Source organism: Oncorhynchus gorbuscha, unplaced genomic scaffold (assembly GCF_021184085.1).
Source record: "Oncorhynchus gorbuscha isolate QuinsamMale2020 ecotype Even-year unplaced genomic scaffold, OgorEven_v1.0 Un_scaffold_602, whole genome shotgun sequence".
NCBI lineage: Eukaryota > Metazoa > Chordata > Actinopteri > Salmoniformes > Salmonidae > Oncorhynchus > Oncorhynchus gorbuscha.
Genome location: NW_025745439.1, coordinates 252,275 through 274,199, shown reverse-complemented (window position 1 = coordinate 274,199; position 21,925 = coordinate 252,275). Strand labels below are relative to the sequence as shown.

Below are 21,925 nucleotides of genomic sequence, written 5' to 3'. Positions count from 1 at the left end.
TTCCAGCTAATTCATCTTTTGTGTTAAAAGTTACTGTCAATAGGTGGCGCACGAGACCATAAAAAAAGTACTTCACTCCAAAGCGGAAGGTCAACACCCTCCAGTATACCATCATCCTTTGCGGTTTTTTAAACGTAGCATTACGTCAAGGTATGAAACAGGAGGCCATCTCCAAAGAGTGTGGTAAACAACTAAATTAATTTACTTCTCTTTAGTACATATGGAAATAGTGAAATATGAAAAGATAATATGAGAGGTCTTGAGTGTTGTCGCCGACAGGATTCTTAGACATTTGCCTCGGATCCCCGGCTTTTTTTTGGTAAGCAAAGGGACGAAAGATGGCTAGCTGAAAGCTATTTTGCTAATTTACCCAAGCTGTCATTTATCACAATTCAGACTCACAAAACATGTCATGAATACATCATTTCTTGTCGGGATTATCGGTCAGAGATTAGGGCCAAAGTCAACCATTATGAGTGTTCACTGTCCAACCCTAGATGAGTCAGAACAGCTAACGTAGCTGCTAAAGTTATCGAGCTAGCTAACGTTAACCTTACCAAGTAAAAGACACGTTCAAGTAATATAACATTACATGGGAAGTTATTGGGCTTTATTATCATTTTACAACTGTGGTGGGCTAATTGTAACATTCTGTTGAAATTGGTTGACAGTCATTTTGCCATCGATGGTCAATGTGGCTAAATGGCTCTGACACAGTCAGCTGTGACCCCTGTACAGTCTTTATTATTATAGTATTCTGGTTATGTAACACATTGGATAATGACAAAATGTTTAGATGCTCCTCTTGCAAAATTCTTCCCTGTTTGCAGGTTGAATTAATACATTTGAAATTATATGTAAGGGTGTGTAGATGAAAGAGTTGTCTCTGCATCTGCCAATGGGCCTAGCTAGTGACAGTAAATTACAGAAAATTAAGTTTGAACAAAGTCAGTGCTGTGTTGTGTCCCTTCTTTATTGAAAACACTGTTTAACATGAGGCAATATTTTCTTCCCTAGACTCACCATGGCAGCAGCAAAGATGACCTTACGGCTACGCAAGAAGAGTGCCCTGGACAAGTCCTCTGAGGTTTTGTCTGCCGAGGCGTCTCCAGACTCTAAGTGCCCGATCTGTCTGGACCGATTCAACAACATGGCCTACCTTGATCTCTGCTTGCACAAGTTCTGCTTCCGCTGCATCCACGAGTGGTCCAAGAACAAAGCCGAGTGCCCGCTATGCAAGCAGCCATTCAACTCTATCTATCACAGTATACAATCAGAGAAGGACTTCAAGAAGTATGACCTGCGGCCCACGGAGAACGGTTCCTTTGGGAGTTTCGCAGGGGAACGGTTCCGCTACCGCACCACGCTGACGGGGGCGCGTCGGCAGGACCAGAGAAGAACATCCCCTCCCCCCGACAACGGGGTCATGTTCGAGGCCCTAACGGGGGCTTCCCCCCCTCCTCGACAGGACCGAGGCCTCCGCCGCATGATGGCGCGCCTGGCGGCCAGGAGGCGGGCAGAAAGCGAGGGCCGGACCGTGCGCAGCCTCCGTGAGCAGGAGATGATCAAGTTCAGACGGGCGCTCTACCGGCGAGGGGTGCGAGTGCGGAGCGTGCGAGATGGTGGTCGTTCCCGGGACATCTCGGCGGAGTTCTTTCAGAAGAACCCGGCCTGCCTGCACCGCCTGTTGCCCTGGCTGAAGAGAGAGCTGGTGGTGCTGTACGGCGCTCATGGCTCCCTGGTCAACATCGTGCAGCACATTATCATGTCCCGCATCACCCGCTATGACATGGAGGACCGGGCCATCCACGAGGAGCTGCAGCCCTTCCTCCAGGCCCGCACCGATCACTTCCTGCATGAGTTTGTCAACTTCGCCCGAGCACCCTTCAACATGGAGGCCTACGACCAGCATGCCGTCTACGACTGCCCTGCGCCGTCCTCGGACGAGGGCAGCAGCTCCAACTCCTCGGTGATTGCCATCTCCGAGGATGAGGAGGAGGGCGATTCTGTGGAGCTGGACCCCATGTCCGGGGGTGCCCTGAGCCAGTCAACATGGGACGACGAGACACCCGGACCTTCGTACTCCACAACAGAACCCACCAGGGCCCTCCTGCTATCCATCAGAGACTCGGACTCAGAGAGCAGTGTGGGGGAGGAGTGTGGAGCAGTGTTACAGCCAAAGGCCCATCGCCTGACTGTGGACTCTGCTTGGGTGAAAACCGACAAGGACGGACAGGTGTGTACCTCCTCTGGCGATGAGGATTGCATCATCGTGGGCTTTGTAAAACCCCTTGCTGAAAGGACTCCGGAGCTGGTCAAGCTGTCCTCTGACTCAGAGGAGTCTGTTCTGGAGGAGATCAAAGATGAAGTGCCCAGGCTGCTTCAACACATCCGCTTCACCAGCCTTAGCCCCACCTCCTCTCAAGGCCAATGTCCTGGGAAGGCAGAGGGGGTGGAAAGGAAACAAGATGTATCGTGCTCCAAGGAGAGACGTAACACCTCACCCTCAATTAGATGTGAGACAGCATCCAGTAAGTCAGCAAGCAAAAACAGAGGACAAACTGAGAAAGACGGCAGGAGATGTCACAGTCGAGATAGATCTAGAGAGAGGCCACGGTCGAGAAGCAGAGACCGGGGGAGGAGGTCCAGGAGCGCCGACCGCAGCCGCTCGACCAAGAGCCCGGCTATCTCCATCAACAGCGACAGCACTCTGTCCAGAGGCAGGAGGCAGTCACGCTCCCAAAGCCGCGACTGCTCCCACACTAAATGGGAGAAGACGAGGGACAATAAAGATAGCAGCCGATCAGGCCGCAGCCACGACTCATCGTCGCACTCCTATCACTGGCACTACTACAGCCGGGAGAGTGAGAAGGACAGCAGTGCCACGCTCTACACAGAGAGGAGGTCCTACTACTCCAGCTCACACAGGAACATCGATTGCAGGTCCCCGAGCCAGAGTCCTGATTCCCACCGGCGGGATAAGAGGAGCTCCAGAAGTCGTTCCAGCACCTGTTCGCCGTCCGGCGCTCACAGGAAATCTCGTCACGAGAAGCCCAGCGGGAAGAGAAAGTACAAATCGAGACACCTGGAGGAACCTGCCCCCAAAGACCAGTCCTCCAAAGCCCTCGACGAGCCTCCCTCCTCCACCACCTCGTCCTATGTGAAAGACAAGAAGAAGAGCAAAGAGAAGCGTCACAGGAAGTCCAAGGAGAAGTCTGGGGGGAAGAGGAGCAGGAGCCTCAGCGTGGAGATCATCTTTGAGGGCAGCTCCTCGGAGCAAACCAGGAAGCACCAGAAGAAGAAGAAGAAGCACAAGAAGAAGGGCAAGAGGCACAGGAGCAAAGAGCGCACAGGGTCCAGGAAATACTCGCCCACTGTCATCACCATAGACAGCGACAGTGACCAACATACTGCCGCAGGCGCTAACGATGCTAACCACACCTGCCCGGTAAGCAGCAGCACAAGCAACAGCGTGCTAGCGCCTAGCACAACCACCACCACAGGCAACCCTGCAGACTCTGGCCTGCTGGAGTCCATGTTACAAGACTGGGAACAGCAGATTCCACCTGTGGGTCTGGACAGTGGAGTGCTGGAGGCCAAGCCTCCTATAAATGTTGCTGCTACTTCTGACACACCCACACATAGTGAGGGGGTTCTGTCCCAATCTGCCTCTGCGGATGAGGCGAACTCTCATAGCCCTTCAAATGACAACACAAGTCATTTTTTGGAAGAATCATAATGCTGGCCTCGGTGGGTAGGAAGACATTTAATTTAAAATTAAAAGTTCGTTTTACACCTCACTATGTAGGATATTTTATATGTACTGTTCTGCCAAAAGGTGCTCTTTCATTTGGGATGTGCCAATTTGCTGTATGAGGTTAAAAAAAAAAATAAAAAGGGGTCAAAGATTGGGTTTTATTTATCTTATTTACAGTGACTGTCTGTAAAGGCCTACATTTAAAAAGTATTTGTATAAAGTACTTCAACTAATTTCTTATCAGTCATTCATTTCTATGCATCATTCTCAGGGATAACATGGGCAATAAAGCTGATGTAGCTTGTACCGTTGTGTTGAAACCAAACACTTTGTCTACCTGCTGTTCTAGTAATCTGATGGAAAACTGCTCTTAATACTGGCCAATAAATCAATATGGGAATGGGAAAGACTGTTGTTGTAACTGTGGAGTTGTAAATAGTCATAAATGTTTCTAAACTGAAATCAACAGCTGATATGACCTGAATAAGTCAGCATTGGCCAGTGGCTCGTCGTTGGAGGCCACATATGTAATGGTTACTGCCTGAGTGGGTGTCCTTTCATGTGGATGGCATGAGAATTCTAGAACCTTACAGATGCTACTACGATTAAGATGCTAACACATTACTGAAGCTGATTCTAGTGTGATAAAGGAACATCAACTTGCCAGTGGTGCAATAACAAACATTTTGAAATGCAAACCTATAATCATTCCATCTGAAGTTAATACCCTAGATAGTTTACAATAGGGATTCTTATTGGAGATGTCCTTCTCACCTAACATCCGATGCGGTTGAGATATTCTATGTAAGGTAATATCGTGAGAGTCAAATTCAAACCTGGTGAGAGGGTTACATTTGTTTTTGCTAATAATATGGCTCTCACCTTCCTTGAATAACGGGTCGCCACTGCAAGAGTAGACCAGGAAACGAAACCTAAATAGGTAAGATTGGCCTGCAGTCAGGAATTGAAACCTAAGCGCTAGGTTTCCTAAACATACGGAATATTCCTGCATTTGTCAGCAGCAGCAGGTAAGAACGGTCTCATCTGTTATTTGACACACATTAACTTATTACTGGACACTTGGCTATCAAACAACCCATGTTTACTTACTAAATAAGACTTTACATGATCGTGTTATAATGCTAGTGTAATAATTCAGCATATTTTGAAATATTATACAGCCATAACAATTTAGTGTAACAGTTTCAGCCTTAGGAATTTTTAATTATGTTAATTTACAAATTGTAATTTCAATGTATTGTAATGACCCGACTAGATCATAAAGGAACAATTGTCCAGACAGAGGCTTGAGTTTACGAATTGACGGTTTATTACACCAACTTTACACAGGCTACTGTTTGGGCCGTAGCACACGCCAAATAGATGACACAAGCCAATCGTGACCTTCTCTTGTGAAGCCCAGACGTAAGAGAGAGAGAACAAAAGCTGAACCTGGTCTTAACTTCCAATGCTCCACCCCCCTCCACGCCACTCCACCAACCACCAGGATGCCCGGCATCAGAACATTCCAGGCATTCCCGTGATTGGCAGATAGCAGGTTGATTGACAGGTTGGACCCCGCGAACACCGGGTACTGGTCAGTACAACACAACCACCTCCTAGCCTAACACATAACACACAGCTGTCTGTGCGGGTCGCTACAGTATGTACTTAAATTACAGCTAATTTCAGCAGAGGTGTATTTAACAGCAGTTTGGTTACTATGGATGTTAACCCTGATTCCCCATACTACATCAACTTGCTTGACAGCAAGTCTCATCCTGAAGATCACAGAGAATATGTGATGTTTCATGGCTGCTCAAAAGAGGGCGCAGAGTTGATTAAGAGGGACGGCTTCAAACCATCAAGTGCAGATAGAATGCTTGGTGCTGGTGTTTATGTTAGTCGGGACATCCGAAAAGCCTGTAAATACCCTCTTGATGTTCCTGACTCTGAGAAAAGAGTACTAAAAGTCAGAGTGAATGTCGGCAGGGTTAAGTTCATAGACGAGCAGAACCACACCATGCAGAAGACATGGCACACTGTGCATGGCTTTGACACTGCCTGGGTTCCTCCTCATGTTGGCATGGTACTGTGTAACCAGGAGGAGGACTGTGTCTATGACCCAAAGAGAATCAAAGTCATCGAGGTCATGAAGGTTACTGAAGATAACTTGTAAGTATGAAAAAGACTGCACTCTTTTCAAGAAACCTAAAGGGATAATCAACCCCAACCCATGAATTATTGTGATTGACAGTGTTAAACTGATAAATAACACTAATATGTGAAAACAGTATTTTTTTGTGCACAAATGTTTCATTTTGTCGTTATAACAAGGTTGGTAGCAACATATGAAAATCGTTGTAGAAATCCGTTGCAGCTCAAGTCAACTACAAAATCCACCGTGCAATGCTATTTCTTTGGGCAGCTGGCTAGCTAGAAAACGTCGCTACACACAATACTACCAAAGGGTTGTAAAACTAACCCAAGATAGACCAGAGCCTGTCGTTTCCAATGGAAGCAAACGAATCAGTGGGCAGAAAAATCAAGGCGAGCAGAGCCAAGCACGAGCTAGCGATTTCCTAAGGCGCGTTCTAGAATTTATTTGCGTATTTACATTAGGGAACGCCTACTCTGAAGTGTCCGTGTGCAATAACTAAATTCGCCCTTTCGCTCCTAAATATTTTCTAAACTTCGGTAAAAGGTAAAGTATACTAAACTTAGTCCACTATGTTGTTACAGGGTGTAGTTTTGGAAACAGTAAACTGTATTGAGTTGAAATGTTTAATCGATGAGAAAATGTGTAGAATGTCGTCCCAAATCCATCTCGCTCAATCTTGTCCCACTGCCGGGTACTGGGCTTCCTCTCTTCACCATATTTGGCAGTGAGTGGAAACCAACCGAACGCTTCACATTTGTTTTTGAACCTTTTATTTAACTAAGCAAGTCAGTTAAGCACAAATTATTATTTACAATTACAGCCAAACCCGGACGACGCTGGGCCGATTGTGCACCGCCCTATTGGACTCCCAATCACACATGTGATACAACCTGGACTCAAACCAGGGACTGTAGTGATGCCTTTTGCACTGAGATGCAGTCGTAGACCACTGCGCCACTCCAGAGCATGTATACATCCAGTGAAATATCTGGCTCATTCTTCTATCTGTGATCATACGAAAGTCAATATCAGCGTGTAATGTAGCTAGCTGTAAAAAATCGCAAAAACAAACTGCACTGTTAATTTAGGAGTCTCACCCAGTTCATTTCTGTCCAGAGCAGTGCAGAGTACGTTGCTATGGCAACAACGGCTCTTTCCCACGTTTCCCACAGACACCCGCAGAAGAAACTTGAGTTAAATAATTTGGTACACTTTTTAGATTGAGCACATCTAAGTGAATTATATACTTTGTCATGAGGATATAGACTAGTATGCCATATCATCTATAGGCTAATTTGGTGATCTGGAGTGCAGGTAATTGTTTTAAAAGCGTTATGAAATCTTAGTGTCTATCTGCAGTGAGGATAACCATATGATGCATTCCTACTCGATTTCCTGATTTCACAGAAGGACCACTTAGAAAAAAATGTTTTACCCACTGATAAAACATAGGCTTTCACCAAATTGACATGAGTTTCATAATTTTTATTTCTGTGGGTGGATTATCCCTTTAAAGATAAAATATCTTAGAATTTGAAATAATGTACACAGGCCTACTGAATCCAATATACTTTATACAAAATGGTCTCCCTGTCTTACAGATCTCAGTATGATCATCTACAGAGTGGAGTCTCCCCTGAGGACAGCCACGTCTATGTGATGTATCATGGAACATCAAAACAGATTGCTGTGGATATACAGAGAAATGGATTCAAACCTTCCAAAGATGGCATGCTTGGTGCCGGTGTTTACCTCAGTCGAGACATCCGAAAAGTCATTAGATACCCCCTCAACACCCCATTGATGACCATTCCTGACTCTGATAGGATGGTTCTGAAAGTAAAGGTGGATGTAGGCAGAGTTAAGGTGATAAAAAGGCAGAGACACCCCATGCAGAAGACCTGGCACACTAAGCATGGCTTTGACACTGCCTGGGTTCCACCTAATGTTGGCATGGTGCCGAGCAACCAAGAGGAGGACTGTGTCTACGACCCAAAGAGAATCAAAGTGTTGGCAATGCTGAAAGTGCCCAACTTAAAGAAGTAAGTGATATTGAGCCACATTCACCTATAACAACTAGACAAAAGTAGTACTATGCTTGCAGACATAAAGCAATCATTAATCATTTTCCAAGAAAGGCTTGAAAGAGTTATTGATACCAGCACATACGCTATGCTTACCTCTCTTTATGCAGGTTTTGAATGAGACATTTTGTATTGAATTCTCTTTCTCCAGTGTAAACCCATGGTTGAACAATCCACTGCAAAACTGATGGTGTTCTGCATTCAGAGGGAGCATCAACTCATGGTCATCAGAAGAGGATGGTGTCGGGGTCATGATTGGGGCTGTACCAAATTATTTATGTATTACAATAATTGATTATGCTAATGTTGTATTAATAGAAGGGGAGGGGTTATGAGACCCCTCCCTCTTTACATTTATAGGGTCCTAGACTACCGATTAACAATATATTTACACATTGAGATTTTAACGCTCTTTCTCTCTATTATATATTTATTTATATATATAAAGAGACCCCTCTGAGACAGAACTCTGCAGGGGAGTGTAGGAGATAAGACTACACAGACATTCCACTATAAATCAACAAATTTACTGCTAAGCTTTTAGATAAAACACTAAAAGGATTGTTTATATAGCTTTGTAGGCATGGGTTTGTTCTCATGAGTAAAAGGTATTGACGTAGGCAGTGACATCACTAAAGGCTGGACTTCAGGTTTGATAAAGTAACATGGGACCTTTTTGTTTGATGCAGAACTTACTGGGAAACATGTGTGCTATGTTCCTGATTGTCAACTTCTGTCTGCAATTGCATTAATAAAGGTTTTTGAATGATTTATTTAAAGATATTTTCATAATGCTAATTTCACCAATGATTGACAAGGAACAAGGAAACGAACCCTAACATTTGGCGAGCTTGCCAGGAGTGAGTGTCACCCGGTTGGTGGAGATTCCACACCATGGTGCCAGAGCTCATAGGAAGAAGATGCTATATTTCACAATGGGCCTAATGATGATTTGACATGGCAATCTATATGCAATCAATCATATGACCTTATCATATCAAATATTTTATAAATACAATCAATCATATTTCCTTTATGTCAATAATAAATGTTTATCAATGATCATATGTTTAAAAAAATAGATCTTCCTTTAATAAATCTAACAATTAAGTTTATTTGGTAAATATTTTCTTAACTCTTTTTTTAACTGCACTGTTGGTTAAGGGCTTGGTAAGCTGCTCTGACAGCTGATACTTAAAGTTAGTGAGGGAGATATGAATCTCCAGCTTCAGTGATTTTTGCAATTCGTTCCAGTCATTAGCAGCAGAGAACTGGAAGGAAAGGCGGCCGAAGGAGGAGTTGGCTTTGGGGGTGACCAGTGAAATACACAGAAGTGGGAAGTTTATATACACTTAGGTTGGCGTCATTAAAACTAGTTTTTCAACCACTCCACAAATTTCTGGCCACATATTCATGTTATTGTGTAATTACATAATTGTCCAATTTAAATGCAGTATTCTGCTCAGAATTCACTTTCAGGATATCTGGGTAGGCCTAATATACTGTCTATGTATATTATTTTATTATTGTTAGAGGGTAGCTTTTCGACACAACACTGACATTCTCAATTTCTAATATGTGTTAATACAGAAGTGCGGGATTTTACTTCTGGGTTGACAGAGTTTAATACATGCCCAATGACCATAGTTGAACTGTCATACATCATTGGTCGAACCCAATCAGAACCCCAAATATAAGCTTGTTTTAATCCATTGTCATAGATACATTGACATTCAGTTGGTGTATGTTTTTTTTTCAAAATAGATGGTTGTTTTTTTGAGTAAATAAACCTAGTCATTATTTGACTGTTCTACTATTGACTGACTATATACTATCTTCTAGATATCCTTCATGTTGTGACATACCAGTGATGAGGCAGAATCACACCCTGTGACATGGGTTGTACAAGGCAATCTGCTTTAGAGTACATTCAAAATGGAAGGAGACTCCTTGTTGAAAGGCTCCAGAATCTGTCCCTCATTGTGGAAAACCTGTTCCAGCGCAAGGTTCTTCAGGAGGAGGAAGTCAGTAAAATTCAGGCAGAAGTTGACCGTTTTGACCAAACCAGAAAAATACTGGACTGGGTCACGGCCAAAGGAGAAGCTGCATGCTACGAGTTACTGATGATTCTAGACATCACAAGGAAGAGGACCTTAGACAACGCTGACTTACAGCAATGGATCAGCTGCTTCCCCTTCAAGGAAGACCCAGAGATGACAGACTACCTTGTTGGCAAGTGATTATTATATTATACAATTAGTATCCAGTACATAGTATACAATTGGCTGGGCAGAAAATATATATTTTTTTTAGGTGCGTTTGATTTAGCTTACTGTGTGCATCGGGTGGACAGGGTTTCTGTTGGCACAGTCCATTTACTCTCGCTTTTCCTTTGTATCATTATTTTAGGTTCAAAACCCTGTTACAGATATCAGTCACAGCTCGAAAGATCACAGAGGCTGCATGGAAACAAAGCTGTAGTCTCCTACCAGAGAGGTGTAGAAATGAGGTGACTTTCTCTTACACTCCTCTTGTGTTAGATACAGACGTGCCTTCATCTCTCTCTAAAATCGAAACAAAGAGCAAAAGATGCAAGAAAGCTCGCCCTAAAAAGCTAAAGGGCTTCATCCCCCGTGGCCAAAAAGGAAACGTCCCCGGCTGACCTGCTTAAAACACCCAAAAGAAGGATCCTCTTAGTTGGAAAACCTGGAATTGGAAAGACAGCTGTTGCCCATCAAATGTTGAACCTCTGGGCACAGAAAGATCACAGAGAACTAGATTACATGTTTTATTTTGATGTAAGAGACATTTCACCCAGCACACATCCCATGAGACTGGAGGACCTTCTCTTTAACATGTACAGTGAGCCAGAAGAAAGTAGAGAAGAAGTGTTACAGGATATTAAGAAGAACTCTGAAAACGTTGTCATCATTTTTGATGGAATCACAGACCTCTCCTCTCATTCGGTGATAAAGAAACTTGTGGACAAGGACCTCCTCCTTGATGCAAAGATTGTGATCACATGCAGACCAGAGGTTCCATCAGGAGACTTCCTGACAGACTGGCCCTCGTTCAGAGTGGAGGTGAAAGGGTTCAGTAATGAGTCCATCCTTGGCTTACTTAACAAAGATGTTGAGTGCTGAGCCTAACCCTACGCCAAACCATGATTCCCTGAGCATTGTGTTAAACAACCTAGAGTTGTTCAGTCTGTGCCATGTTCCGATGTATGCATTGATGGTGGTTGCCTGCATGTATTATTCTACCCCAGAGGCTTCTAAGCAGCCATGGCCTACAACTAAGATGTACATCAACATCCTCCGTTACTGCATCCTAAAACACAGTGGCAAACAGATGAATGATCTCGACAAGTGTCTCGCAGAAAACAGAGAAAAAATATTGTCTTTAGCAGAAATGGCTTTTGATGCAACACAGCAAAAAACGATGAACTTGACAGAACTGAGCTGCGAAGTAAGCAGTGTCCAGTTTTCTTTCTTGGGGGTTCTTATGATTATGGTCGAGCCCACAGTATCAGACACTTACTCTGCATTTCTCCATTACACAATGCAGGAGTTCTTTGGTGCCCTTTGGCTCTTACAGAATCCAGACAAAATCAGAGAGGTTCTACAGAAGTGCCAGACTGAAGAATGGAAACACACAAAACACATGGTTCCTTTCATGTGTGGGCTTCTGAATGAGAGGAATATTCGATTGGTAAATGGTCTAGTTCCAGCTCAACAGATCAAGAAGACGTCAGATTGGTTCTTCAAGGAAGTGGTGAACACACTTCAAACAAACCAAGATCATGCAGAAGGTGGTGCTCCTGAGTTTGAGATAGATCTTCTGTTTTTATGTCAGTGCTTGTATGAATCTCAGTCTACTGAGGCCTGTTTGCTTCTTCTGGACAAACTGGACTACAATCTAGACCTGGATGAAGAACATGTGGATCCTCACCAGTGCTGTGCAGTCTCCTATATGATCAGTCAGTCTGCAGAGAGAAAGGTTGACTTGGACCTGAACAGCTGCACTGTGTCAGACCAAGGACTAAGGCTGATACTGGGCTCTCTGAAGAATGTCCGACATCTCAGGTAATGTTTGTGTTATGTATTTGTGTAATTTAGTCATCTAATGCACCAATTTATTTCCAATGAACTAGTCAATAAATAGAAATGAGGATGAGGCAAACCTTAATCCTCAACCTGATACATTTATATGTTGTAGTCTCCTCCACTCAGATACTGAGTTATAAACACCTCTGTTTCATGCTACTTTGAAACTTTTGACAAATGTAATTATAATATACTCGATTTTAAAAGCCTTTTCTGATCATAGATCTGACCCCTCAATGCTGTGTCAACTCTGGACAACTTTGCTGCGCAGTGAGGCAGACATGGACTTCACTAGCTTACTTGGGCTCTGTGGATATGAGTTGCACCTTCCATTCCTGGGTGAAAGACGAGTGTTTGAGAGAGCAGACGAAGTGATGAAGCAGAGCCTAGAGAGGGTTAACCTCTGTCTACACTGGGATCGGAGAACTCTTCTCAGTGAGGCTCTCAGCAAGACCATGTTAAAGTGTTTAACACATCTTAACAAACTCCAGTGACTGTTTACACTGCCAGTACATATTTATTCAATGTCTTTGTGACTATTCATTCATTTAAGTCGATTAAAAACATAGGTTGTCAATGTACATAGGAACAATATCAAGAGGTTAATATCTAGACAAAGAAGTCACTGCAACAATACAACAAGATAGACACATGGCAACAGCATTTAGCCTGTAAAAGAGGCAGTCACTTTCTACCTGTATTTACAGTATCTAAACAAAGACTTTCTTATGCTTTATGGTTCAGTTTTACCCCACTACAAGATCAGACAGAATCCCCTGAAAAACTAGAGAAAGAAGAGAAATCAGTCCTACTAGATTTGTGTCTACAAGCAGGATTATGTGACAGAGAAATGTTCCAGGGTGCTGTGAACACACTGCAGTCACTGTTCTCTGTGTGTCAAACTGAAAGATATGACATCCTGCTGGATCTGTACTCACATGTGAAGTACAATAGGAAACAAGCAGGCAGAAGTATCCTTCCATCATTGAGACCACTTTACCAGTCAGCTCCTGCAGTCTGGTCCATAGACCTCTCAGAGAGAAAGGCTTCCCTCCTCATAGAAATGTTGAAACTCCAATCAGAGAAAAAATCAATAGAGCTGAAAGGCTGGTCAGATGAAGAGATTGAAGTGAGGAGTTTCCTTCAGTGTCTGCCTTACATCTCACAGCTGAGGTGAGTTGCGGCGGCAGCGTAGCCTAGTGGTTAGAGCGTTGGACTAGTAACCGGAAGGTTGCGAGTTCAAACCCCTGAGCTGACAAGGTACAAATCTGTCGTTCTGCCCCTGAACAGGCAGTTAACCCACTGTTCCCAGGCCGTCATTGAAAATAAGAATGTGTTCCTAACTGACTTGCCTGGTTAAATAAAGGTGAAATAAATAAAAATATATATAAAAAAAACAGTACAGTTCATGGATTGTAGTTGTCTGTCCCTTTATTTCCCTTCAGAGAGGTTTGTTTGTAGCTTTCTGCATTAGCCTTTCTGCATTATATGCTAAGTATACACATACTGTTTTGAAAAGATGCAATCTTACTTTGTAGTCAACGGAACAATTGAAGTGCATGATGAGTGCAGAGAGATAGTTGTACTTTATCTACTATAATGTAACCATTCAAAAATCATATCCTCCATCCAACACTTTCTTCATCTCTCTAATGTTAAACTGTTTGTTCAGGTTTGCTCCACCACAGGATCAGATAGGATCCCCTGAAGAGTGGAGAAAGAGAGAGAAGACATTCCTACTGAATCTGTGTCTTCAAGCAGCCCTCCATGAGAGAGAAACCATACAAACAACTGTAGAGAAAGTGTTGTCACTGTCTGGAGTTTATCAGGGTCGGAAATGGGATCTCCTGCTGGATCTGTACTCTCATGTGAAGGACTATGAGACTCAAACAGGCAGGAGTGTCCTTCCAGCATTACAGACAGTTTACCAGTCAGCTCCTGCAGTCTGGTCCATAGATCTCTCAGAGAGAAAGGTCTCCCTCCTCCTAGAAGTGCTGAAACTCCAACCAGAGAAGAAACCAGTACAGCTGAATGGCTGGTCAGATGAAGAGAGTGAAGTGAGGAGTTTCCTTCAGTGTCTGCCCTACATCTCACAGCTGAGGTGAGTCTGAACATGTGTGGTGGTTAGTGATTATGTGATGCTTGTTATTATTGTCTTTTAGAAACCTGGTAAATATAAAAGTTCAAATGTTTGTGAATCTGGTAACATTTATACTCAGATTTCCTAAATGAACATGTTGCATTAAGAAATGTCACACATAGATATTGTTAATTTCTCTAAAATTATATATTATTTAATAAAACAGAAGCACATTATGTAAATGTATAACTACTTCATATATATTTGAGCGATGACTGGTTTCATGTGTCCATCCATGTCTGAATCCGCCGTTACTGTCCTTGTTGCAGTTTCTGTCCAGGGTGGTCTGATCCCTCAAAGCTGATCAAGTTCCTGGTGGGTCTCCTGTCTCAAGCAGCAGAGGGGGAGGAGCAGTCAGGAGAGAAGACACTGAAGCTGGTATCATCAGTGTGGACTTACACAACCTTCCCTTTCTGTGACGAGGATGATTATGGTGCGTTGTTTCAATGTGATTTCCTGCTGAATCTGTATTCGCATGTGAAGGACTATGAGACTCAAACAGGCAAGAGTGTCCTTCCAGCATTACTGCCAGTTTACCAGTCAGCTCCTGCAGTCTGGTTCATAGACCTCTCAGAGAGAAAGGTCTCCCTCCTCCTAGAAGTGCTGAAACTCCAACCAGAGAAGAAACCAGTAGAGCTGAATGGCTGGTCAGATGAAGAGAGTGAAGTGAGGAGTTTCCTTCAGTGTCTGCCCTACATCTCACAGCTGAGGTGAGTCTGAACATAATGTATGTGGTTAGTGATTATGTGATGCTAATAGTGATGTGTCTTTATGAAATCTTGTAACATGAAACCTCAATGTTTACTCAGAATACCTGATCTATAAAACTCGTATTACGTTATGTCATGGCATATTATGTAACTTTCTCTGTAACATCACATGGTATTACTTTTCCATACGACAGTTCAATATTCATGTATTCTAACTGTCGTTTGATTTCATGTGTCCCTCCCCTCATGTTCTGCTGTTTCAGCTGTGATTCTGACAGGTTCTTCCAGTGTGTGTGTGAATCCATCCCTGTGAGGTCCAGAGAGGATGCCCAGCAGTTGGCCTCTCTCCTCCAGGCCTTGGGCTCCACCCTGTCACTGGGATGACAGTTACCCAGGAAAACCTGCAGGTCTGTGGTGAGAGTGCTTGGCCTCTGTGCCTCCAGAGTGGACCTCACTCTTACCCCCAGCAAGATCTCTCTGAAAGGAGCCTCTCTTCTCTTCACACATGTATCACAGCTACACAAGCTCAGGTATGTTTTGTAAGCTAGATTTTACAGGTCTATTTAGTTTGATTTCTTATTGTGCATTTCATCTGAGAAGGTTTCTCTGTTGAAAAGTGGCTTGAGTTTATTTTATTTTATTCCAGGCTGAATGTGGGCATGGCAGTGAGACTGGCCAGACTGGCTTGGAGGACAGGGAGAGGGGGTTCTCCACTGACTGTCCCAGAGCTCTCCCTGGTCCTAAAGAGCAGCCAGCCACCAGAGAGAGTGTTATCCAGGGCTCTGAGTAGTGTGGCGTCCCTGCTGAGACTCTGGACGGTGCAGTGTCTAGACCTGACTGACTTCTGCATCCAGGGTCACTCTGTCATCACACTGCTGTGTCACCAAGGCCCTCTCACTCTCAGGTCAGTTTGAAGCTGTTGTTCTGTTAAAAGTGGTAGAAATAAGTAGAAGTAGTAACTTATGTATGTGTTCTTATTTATATTTGTGTTATTTACTGCCTTTATGTTCCAACCTCCTAGACTGCACTCAGACACTCTGCAGCAGCTGGCTGTAGTTGTGTATGAAGCTCAGGACAAGGACTTGACCCGGTGGTTCCTGGAGAAGGTTGGTGGAGACCTGACCTCCTGTAGGCTGGACTGGGAGGTGCTTCTCTCTCTGCTGCAGCAGTCAACCCACAACATCACAGTGGACCTCAGGAAGAACAGGCTTCTAGAGAAGAACATCTCAGATCTTCTCCCCTTTCTGGGAAGGGTTATATTCAAGAGGTGAGTGAACTTAATTTTATATTTAAAGACTTTTTAGAAAGAAGAAAACAAATATTTTACAGTGACATTATTTAGAGTTATACCCTGTATTATCATTAGGGTTATATTCAAGAGGTGTTTGATCTTTATTTAATATTGATAGACTGTAACCATTAGTGTTCTACCCAGATAGTTGTTGCTATGTGAGTTATCCTTTTTATAACCTTAACATAACCATGACAATCCATTCTACATCTTTCTGCAGGCTCAGTTCCAGCTTTGTGAAGTCCACCATCAGACAGATCTATGACAGTAGAGCCAGTGACTGTGTGTCCAGTTTGTTGAGGTCTTCAGACCATTGGATCAGCCTGAACAGCAGAGAGCTGGACAGAGTGGACTGTTACTGCGCTGTGTTTCACCCTGCAGCACAGCCACCAAGTCAAAGTCAACCTGCTGTGGACCTCCATACCACCGGGGGGAGATAGAGAGCATCCTGCCTCTTCTGGACAGAGTCTCCCAACTCAGGTTTCGTTGGCACTCTTTGACCATTCTAGAATGGATAGAACTGTGACGCTTTACACTGTCAGACTTATTTTAACCACTAACCCTAACCTTAGTGTAATGCACTTACCTTACCCTCAGGGGTGGAATTGAAGAGGAACGCGTGGGAGTTGATGTGAATCACAGAGTTGCAGTGTGTTTTATCAGTGTTTTATTGTGTGCTGGTGTGAAACGAACCCTCTCTCTCTCTCTCTCCTGCTGTAGTGTTGACAGGATGCTGTTGCTGTTTCCTCCACTCCTGCTCTGCCTCTCAGATCCTGCAGGGGGCACTATCACCACCTTCAGCAATAACAACAGCAGCAGCAGAGCTGCTCAGGGCTCTGCAGCACAGGTTGGACTTCTCCTGCTCCTCCTTTGTGGACCTGTCAGCTCACGACCAGGGGGAGGCGCTGTGTCTGACCACTGACAACTGTAGGGCCATAAACTCTGTTCTGAAGCAGAGCCAGCACAGCACACAGCTGGTTCAGAACCCGACCCAGAACCAGTCCCGAAACCAGCCCCAGATGCAGCTCATCCTTAAAGACTGTGAGGTGGAGCACGGAGCACTGAGAGAGCTGCTTCCCATCCTGCATATTGTCAAGCTGAGGTTAGATACACAAGGACAAACTAGTTTATAAAAGTAGGAGTTAGAGCTGTCTCATAATGTTATCTCTGGTTATTGTTCCCTCAGCCCCAGCAAAGCTCTGCTACTTCAGCTGGTGGACCATGTGTGTGAGGGGATTGAAGAGGGAGTGCTGAGACATGCAGAGTCCCTGTGCAGAGCCCTGGATGGGGAGCTGGACCTCAGTGAGACCAGGCTGGACGAGACGGCCTGTGGATCTTTGGCCCTGGTTCTGGAACACTCAGAGGGGCTGTCAGAACTGGACCTCAGCCACTGCCAACTCACAGACTGCCATCTACAGCCCCTGCTCACACACCTGCACAAAGTTGAAGTCCTTGAGTGAGTGGGTTTCACTCTGTGTGTGTTTGTGTCCATGTGACTACATGACAAATGTCGGATCCTTCATTCTCTTCCTGTTTCTGTATTGTAGCCTGAGTCACAATGACATCACTGATGCTCTGACCGACAGAATTCTCCAACTGGTCTCCACCAACACTTCAATCCGCACCGTACGGTGAGTGTGTGTGATGTGAGTTTGTGTGTGAACGTAAGATCATATGGTCTCTTTTTCTGGATGCAACTATTTAATGATGGTTGTCTGTAGTGTAATGTTCTAAAACTAATAATGATGATGATAGTGTTCTTCTCTACAGGCTCTTCAGCAACACAATCAAGGACAGAGGTCCGTTCCTGACAGACAAGAGGTTTGAGATCTGGTGAAGCAGCATCAGGTCCAAGTCCAGACAGAGGAAGCGAAGATGGATGTTGAAGAGGTAGAGGAAGCGAAGATGGATGTTGAAGATGGGTGTACTAGCATGAAGCCTCATCTCATCAACCTTAACCTGGACACTAAACGTGACCTAATTTTAACCAATTCTTAAATATTGAATGACAACCACATCCCCTTAGTTTTTAGCTGACCTCATCATGGTGTCAGAAGAACTGCAAGTGGTGTCATCAGAGATTTTGGGACTTAGGTATTGTAAAAATAGTTGAGACTCCAGAACTCTGGAATGTTCTGAGTGTAATGGATAGGAATGTGTAGTTTTATTTACCTCTTACATGGTTCTGAAAAACACAGGAACATGTGTAGTATAACGTTTTTTGAGCTTTACTTAACTAGATGATTTTTGCGATCTGACAATTTGTGAAATTCCTTCAGAATGGATTGTATATGTGCTTTTATAGTCTAGTATTGAGTATTTTCAGGTTGATGTGAATGTGTTCTACAGTTGCAGTGGGAGACTTAATGCATGAGTGTTTTGTTTCAGGTCAACCTCATGGTATTGTTACTCAGCCATGTTGAGAACCAAGCTTCCCTATTCAGGAAGCAAGAGGTGTGTTGACTTCTCTTGAACGTTTGCTATGTTGTGCAACGTTTTGTACTGAATGACACGTTTCCCCAAAATGTTCTTGAACAGACTTCGAGGTACGTTTGGTGGGTGTAGCGAGGTGTGGCTTGAAGCAATGAGTGACATATTTTTATTTGTAAAGGGCAGTGGCCATGCTGACAGCATTCTCAACCCACAACCCAACCCCTCTCCATTTTTCAACTGGTCGTTCAGTACAGAACCGTTTACGTTCAGTTGAACCGTTTCAGAACGTAGAAACATACTGAACGCAGCCCTGGTGAAGTTCAGGGCAGAAAGTAGCTACAAGTGGGTGGAAACCATTGATGCCTCGCAACACGTCAAACCAATCAATTGCCTTGCTTTGGTGGAGCACTAAAGGTAGCCACTAGTGCCATAGGAGGAACAGTGTGTGAGGATGCCCAGGAAATCGCTGATGTATAACATAGGCTGTATGTACACACACCATAGCAAAATATATTTAGTAGAGCAGTTGTAATGCCTTCATCGACTTGTGAAGAACATTACACGCAGCTTCCCTTTTAAGGGCATGTGGGGGAGGTTTCTTGAAATATAACATCCAATCAAAATGTAGCCGCTGGAACCCAGCAGACCATTCTGTTTTGGCTCATACAAAATTCTCCAATTCTCCAGCATGACAACAATGTGATTGGCTACATGAGACTAGTACAATGAGACTAGTTGGTCGAAGTCTTTAGCTTATTCCTTTAGTCCCACCCCATTTTACCTTCACAGATTTATGCTGGGATCTTTTCCACATGTGAAGTAGCTGGTGGCTCTTGCCCTTGAAGCATGATGTTACAGATTCAAGCCTGGACTGGTCAGTGTGGTTTTGGCAGCACTAACCTGATGGTGATAGAAGCATGGTGTTACAGATTCAAGCCTGGACTGGTCAATGTGGTTTTGGCAGCACTAACCTGATGGTGATAGAAGCATGGTGTTACAGATTCAAGCCTGGACTGGTCAATGTGGTTTTGGCAGCACTAACCTGATGGTGATAGAAGCATTGGATTCCTTCTCCGGTTAATCCTGTGGTTCGGAACAAAAGTGTCTACTTTTTCCTCCATAACCACTGCTGGTTACTGTTCCATATCCGCAGGGGGGAATCCCAGGATGAACCACTCCCCACTTATTGCTTTCTTCCGGCCAACAAGGCACAGCCATCTTATGTGTCACAGCTCAAGCAGCCTTTACCCCAGCAGCCTTTAACCCCAGCAGCCTTTACCCCCAGCAGCCTTTAACCCCAGCAGCCAATACTTGCTCAGCAACAGAGTGCTCAGTTTTAAGGCAACCATGATAGAGAGCCAGCACTGGTTTCAAACCTACAACGCCAGAGCCACAGACTTCTTAACTTCTTAACATTCGTTACACTTCGGATTCTGACATCGATGTTTATCACCTAAAGCAGAAGTGTTGAGTTTTGAACCTATAACCATTTGGATGAAAGGCAAAGTACTCAAAAAAATATATTCTAGCTCTTAAATTCAATGGCAGTAGCCTACATTTAATCTATGATTTTCAATTATAGCATTATTTCATCTGCAGTTATTCTTCTGATATTTATTCTGTTACCAATAATATTTACATGTTAATATTATCTTCTGATTACAATTATTATGTCTCATATTTGAACTAAATGCAACCTATTAGCTTCCAAAATGTAAGTAGGTATATCTAGCTGTCAGATGACACGTTCTGAATTTCTGATGGAATGGCTTGGCCTGCACTTTGTAAAAACCCATAGTGAATGTTTGAAAAGTATGCACACATTTTGCAATCTAAAGGTTGCGTATTCGAATCTCATCAAAGATTACTTTAACTAATTAGCAATTTTGCAACTAGTTAACATGTTAGCTAACCCTTCCGCTAACCCCTAACCTTAACTCTTTAAACTAGCTCCTAATCCTAACCTTAACTCTAGCCTAGCTAGCGTTAGCCACAACAAATTGTAATTTGTAATATATCATACGAAATGGATGATGGAATTCCACAAATTTTATTCAACAAAAATATAAATGCAACATGCAACAATTTCAAAGATTTTACGGAGTTACAGTTCATATAAGGGAATCAATCAATTTAGATACATTCATTAGGTCTTAATCCATGGATTTCACATGACTGGGAATACAGATCTGTTGGTCACAGATCCCTTTTATACCCTTAAGAAAAGGTATTCTCCAAATTCTCTAAAATGACTTTGGAGGCAGCTTATGTGTAGAGAAATGAACATTACATTCTCTGGCAAAAGCTCTGGTATACATTCCTGCAACATACCAATTGAACGCTACTTCAAAACTTAAGACATCTGTGGCATTGTGTTGTGTGACACAACTGCACATTTTAGATTTGTCCTTTTATTGTCCATAGCACAAGGTGCACCTGTGTAATGATCATGTTGTTAAATCATCGTCTTGATATGCCACACCTGTCAGATGGATGGATTATGTCAGCAAAGGAGAAATGCTCACTAACAGGGATGTAAACACATTTTTGCACAACATTTTAGAGACTATATGGGGTGTCTCAGATTTACATTTACTATACTACATATACCACTGTTGAGCTCACTGGCAGGGAATTAGTAACAGCCACCCCTACGTATGAGTATCATATTTACAAAAATAAAGACTTCCCTGCTGGAATATCAATATGAAGTCATTTGGCAAAGGCAGGTCCACCCCATCAACAGCAAGCAGTAGCCAGGGGACAGTGTTAAAAGTGTCCATATGACAAGTACTCCATGGCATGGCTAGTCCACAGCTGCACTGTGGAGGCAGCAGGTTTCCAGTCAGGTGCTGGTGGTGTCTCCCCAACAGAGGAGGGCCACAACCTAGCATTGGAGAGCAGGCCAGAGGTGTGCTGTCCCACTAGTGCAGGAACTGGAGGACCCCGGATGAGGATAGATGGCGTCGCTGAGGCTGCCGAGTGGACTGGAGTGCCGACGAATGCTGGGTCAGCCGGGGTTCTGGCAGCTGCTGGTCTAGTGAAGGGCCCTGTGGCCCTTGGCTAGACGGGTGTGCTGACTGAGGCTCCAGCTGGGATGCTGACTGAGGCTCCAGCTGCAGTGTTGTCCGTTATTTCTCTACAACGCCCACAAGCTTCACAGGACTAGTCAGGCGGTCATTCAGTGACTTTGCGGTAAAAATGACTAGAGGTGAATAGAGCCCTTCCACATTTCCACATTTT

At 43.9% G+C, this 21,925-nt stretch overlaps 5 protein-coding genes across 6 annotated transcripts; all 5 read left to right on the top strand.

The window, feature by feature from the left end:
• Positions 1 to 89: 89 nt before the first annotated feature.
• On the top strand, positions 90 to 3,990 carry toporsa (topoisomerase I binding, arginine/serine-rich a). 2 transcript variants are annotated; one of them, XM_046334399.1, is made up of 2 exons: positions 90 to 183; positions 1,018 to 3,990. In XM_046334399.1, the coding sequence occupies exon 2, from the start codon at positions 1,025 to 1,027 to the stop codon at positions 3,737 to 3,739; it is 2,715 nt and encodes a 904-aa protein (XP_046190355.1). In that variant the 5' UTR covers positions 90 to 183; positions 1,018 to 1,024; the 3' UTR covers positions 3,740 to 3,990. The 2 variants fall into 2 exon arrangements, with proteins under 2 accessions (XP_046190355.1, XP_046190354.1); XM_046334398.1 differs by having other exon boundaries at positions 101 to 319.
• Positions 3,991 to 5,301: 1,311 nt separating this feature from the next.
• Positions 5,302 to 8,785, top strand: LOC124019043. Its single transcript, XM_046334402.1, has 3 exons — positions 5,302 to 5,932; positions 7,520 to 7,960; positions 8,154 to 8,785. The coding sequence occupies exons 1-3, from the start codon at positions 5,481 to 5,483 to the stop codon at positions 8,188 to 8,190; spliced, it is 930 nt and encodes a 309-aa protein (XP_046190358.1). The 5' UTR covers positions 5,302 to 5,480; the 3' UTR covers positions 8,191 to 8,785.
• A 1,635-nt stretch (positions 8,786 to 10,420) lies between these two features.
• On the top strand, positions 10,421 to 13,398 carry LOC124019041. Its single transcript, XM_046334400.1, has 2 exons — positions 10,421 to 12,087; positions 12,332 to 13,398. The coding sequence occupies exons 1-2, from the start codon at positions 11,102 to 11,104 to the stop codon at positions 12,600 to 12,602; spliced, it is 1,257 nt and encodes a 418-aa protein (XP_046190356.1). The 5' UTR covers positions 10,421 to 11,101; the 3' UTR covers positions 12,603 to 13,398.
• LOC124019031 lies at positions 13,172 to 16,717 on the top strand. The gene is made up of 6 exons (XM_046334385.1): positions 13,172 to 13,281; positions 14,518 to 14,958; positions 15,402 to 15,488; positions 15,605 to 15,862; positions 15,980 to 16,225; positions 16,470 to 16,717. The coding sequence occupies exons 1-6, from the start codon at positions 13,172 to 13,174 to the stop codon at positions 16,687 to 16,689; spliced, it is 1,362 nt and encodes a 453-aa protein (XP_046190341.1). The 3' UTR covers positions 16,690 to 16,717.
• Positions 16,718 to 16,759: 42 nt separating this feature from the next.
• LOC124019030 lies at positions 16,760 to 19,424 on the top strand. The gene is made up of 5 exons (XM_046334384.1): positions 16,760 to 16,820; positions 16,970 to 17,351; positions 17,436 to 17,705; positions 17,797 to 17,880; positions 18,020 to 19,424. Exons 1-5 carry the CDS (start codon positions 16,760 to 16,762, stop codon positions 18,084 to 18,086), a joined length of 864 nt encoding a protein of 287 aa, XP_046190340.1. The 3' UTR covers positions 18,087 to 19,424.
• Positions 19,425 to 21,925: the final 2,501 nt, after the last annotated feature.

Excerpts from the sequence above, each read along its gene's own strand:
- LOC124019031 (XM_046334385.1), top strand. The coding sequence starts at position 13,172 with ATGTTGAAACTCCAATCAGAGAAAAAATCAATAGAGCTGAAAGGCTGG. Across the intron at positions 14,959-15,401 it reads CCCTACATCTCACAGCTGAG|AGTGGACCTCACTCTTACCC; the intron begins GTGAGTCTGAAC and ends CTGTGCCTCCAG. Across the intron at positions 15,489-15,604 it reads TCACAGCTACACAAGCTCAG|GCTGAATGTGGGCATGGCAG; the intron begins GTATGTTTTGTA and ends ATTTTATTCCAG.
- LOC124019041 (XM_046334400.1), top strand. The coding sequence starts at position 11,102 with ATGAGTCCATCCTTGGCTTACTTAACAAAGATGTTGAGTGCTGAGCCT. Across the intron at positions 12,088-12,331 it reads AAGAATGTCCGACATCTCAG|ATCTGACCCCTCAATGCTGT; the intron begins GTAATGTTTGTG and ends TTCTGATCATAG.
- LOC124019030 (XM_046334384.1), top strand. The coding sequence starts at position 16,760 with ATGGATAGAACTGTGACGCTTTACACTGTCAGACTTATTTTAACCACT. Across the intron at positions 17,706-17,796 it reads CACAAAGTTGAAGTCCTTGA|CCTGAGTCACAATGACATCA; the intron begins GTGAGTGGGTTT and ends TCTGTATTGTAG. Across the intron at positions 17,881-18,019 it reads ACTTCAATCCGCACCGTACG|GCTCTTCAGCAACACAATCA; the intron begins GTGAGTGTGTGT and ends TCTTCTCTACAG.
- LOC124019043 (XM_046334402.1), top strand. The coding sequence starts at position 5,481 with ATGGATGTTAACCCTGATTCCCCATACTACATCAACTTGCTTGACAGC. Across the intron at positions 5,933-7,519 it reads AAGGTTACTGAAGATAACTT|ATCTCAGTATGATCATCTAC; the intron begins GTAAGTATGAAA and ends CCTGTCTTACAG. Across the intron at positions 7,961-8,153 it reads AAAGTGCCCAACTTAAAGAA|TGTAAACCCATGGTTGAACA; the intron begins GTAAGTGATATT and ends CTCTTTCTCCAG.
- toporsa (XM_046334399.1), top strand. The coding sequence starts at position 1,025 with ATGGCAGCAGCAAAGATGACCTTACGGCTACGCAAGAAGAGTGCCCTG.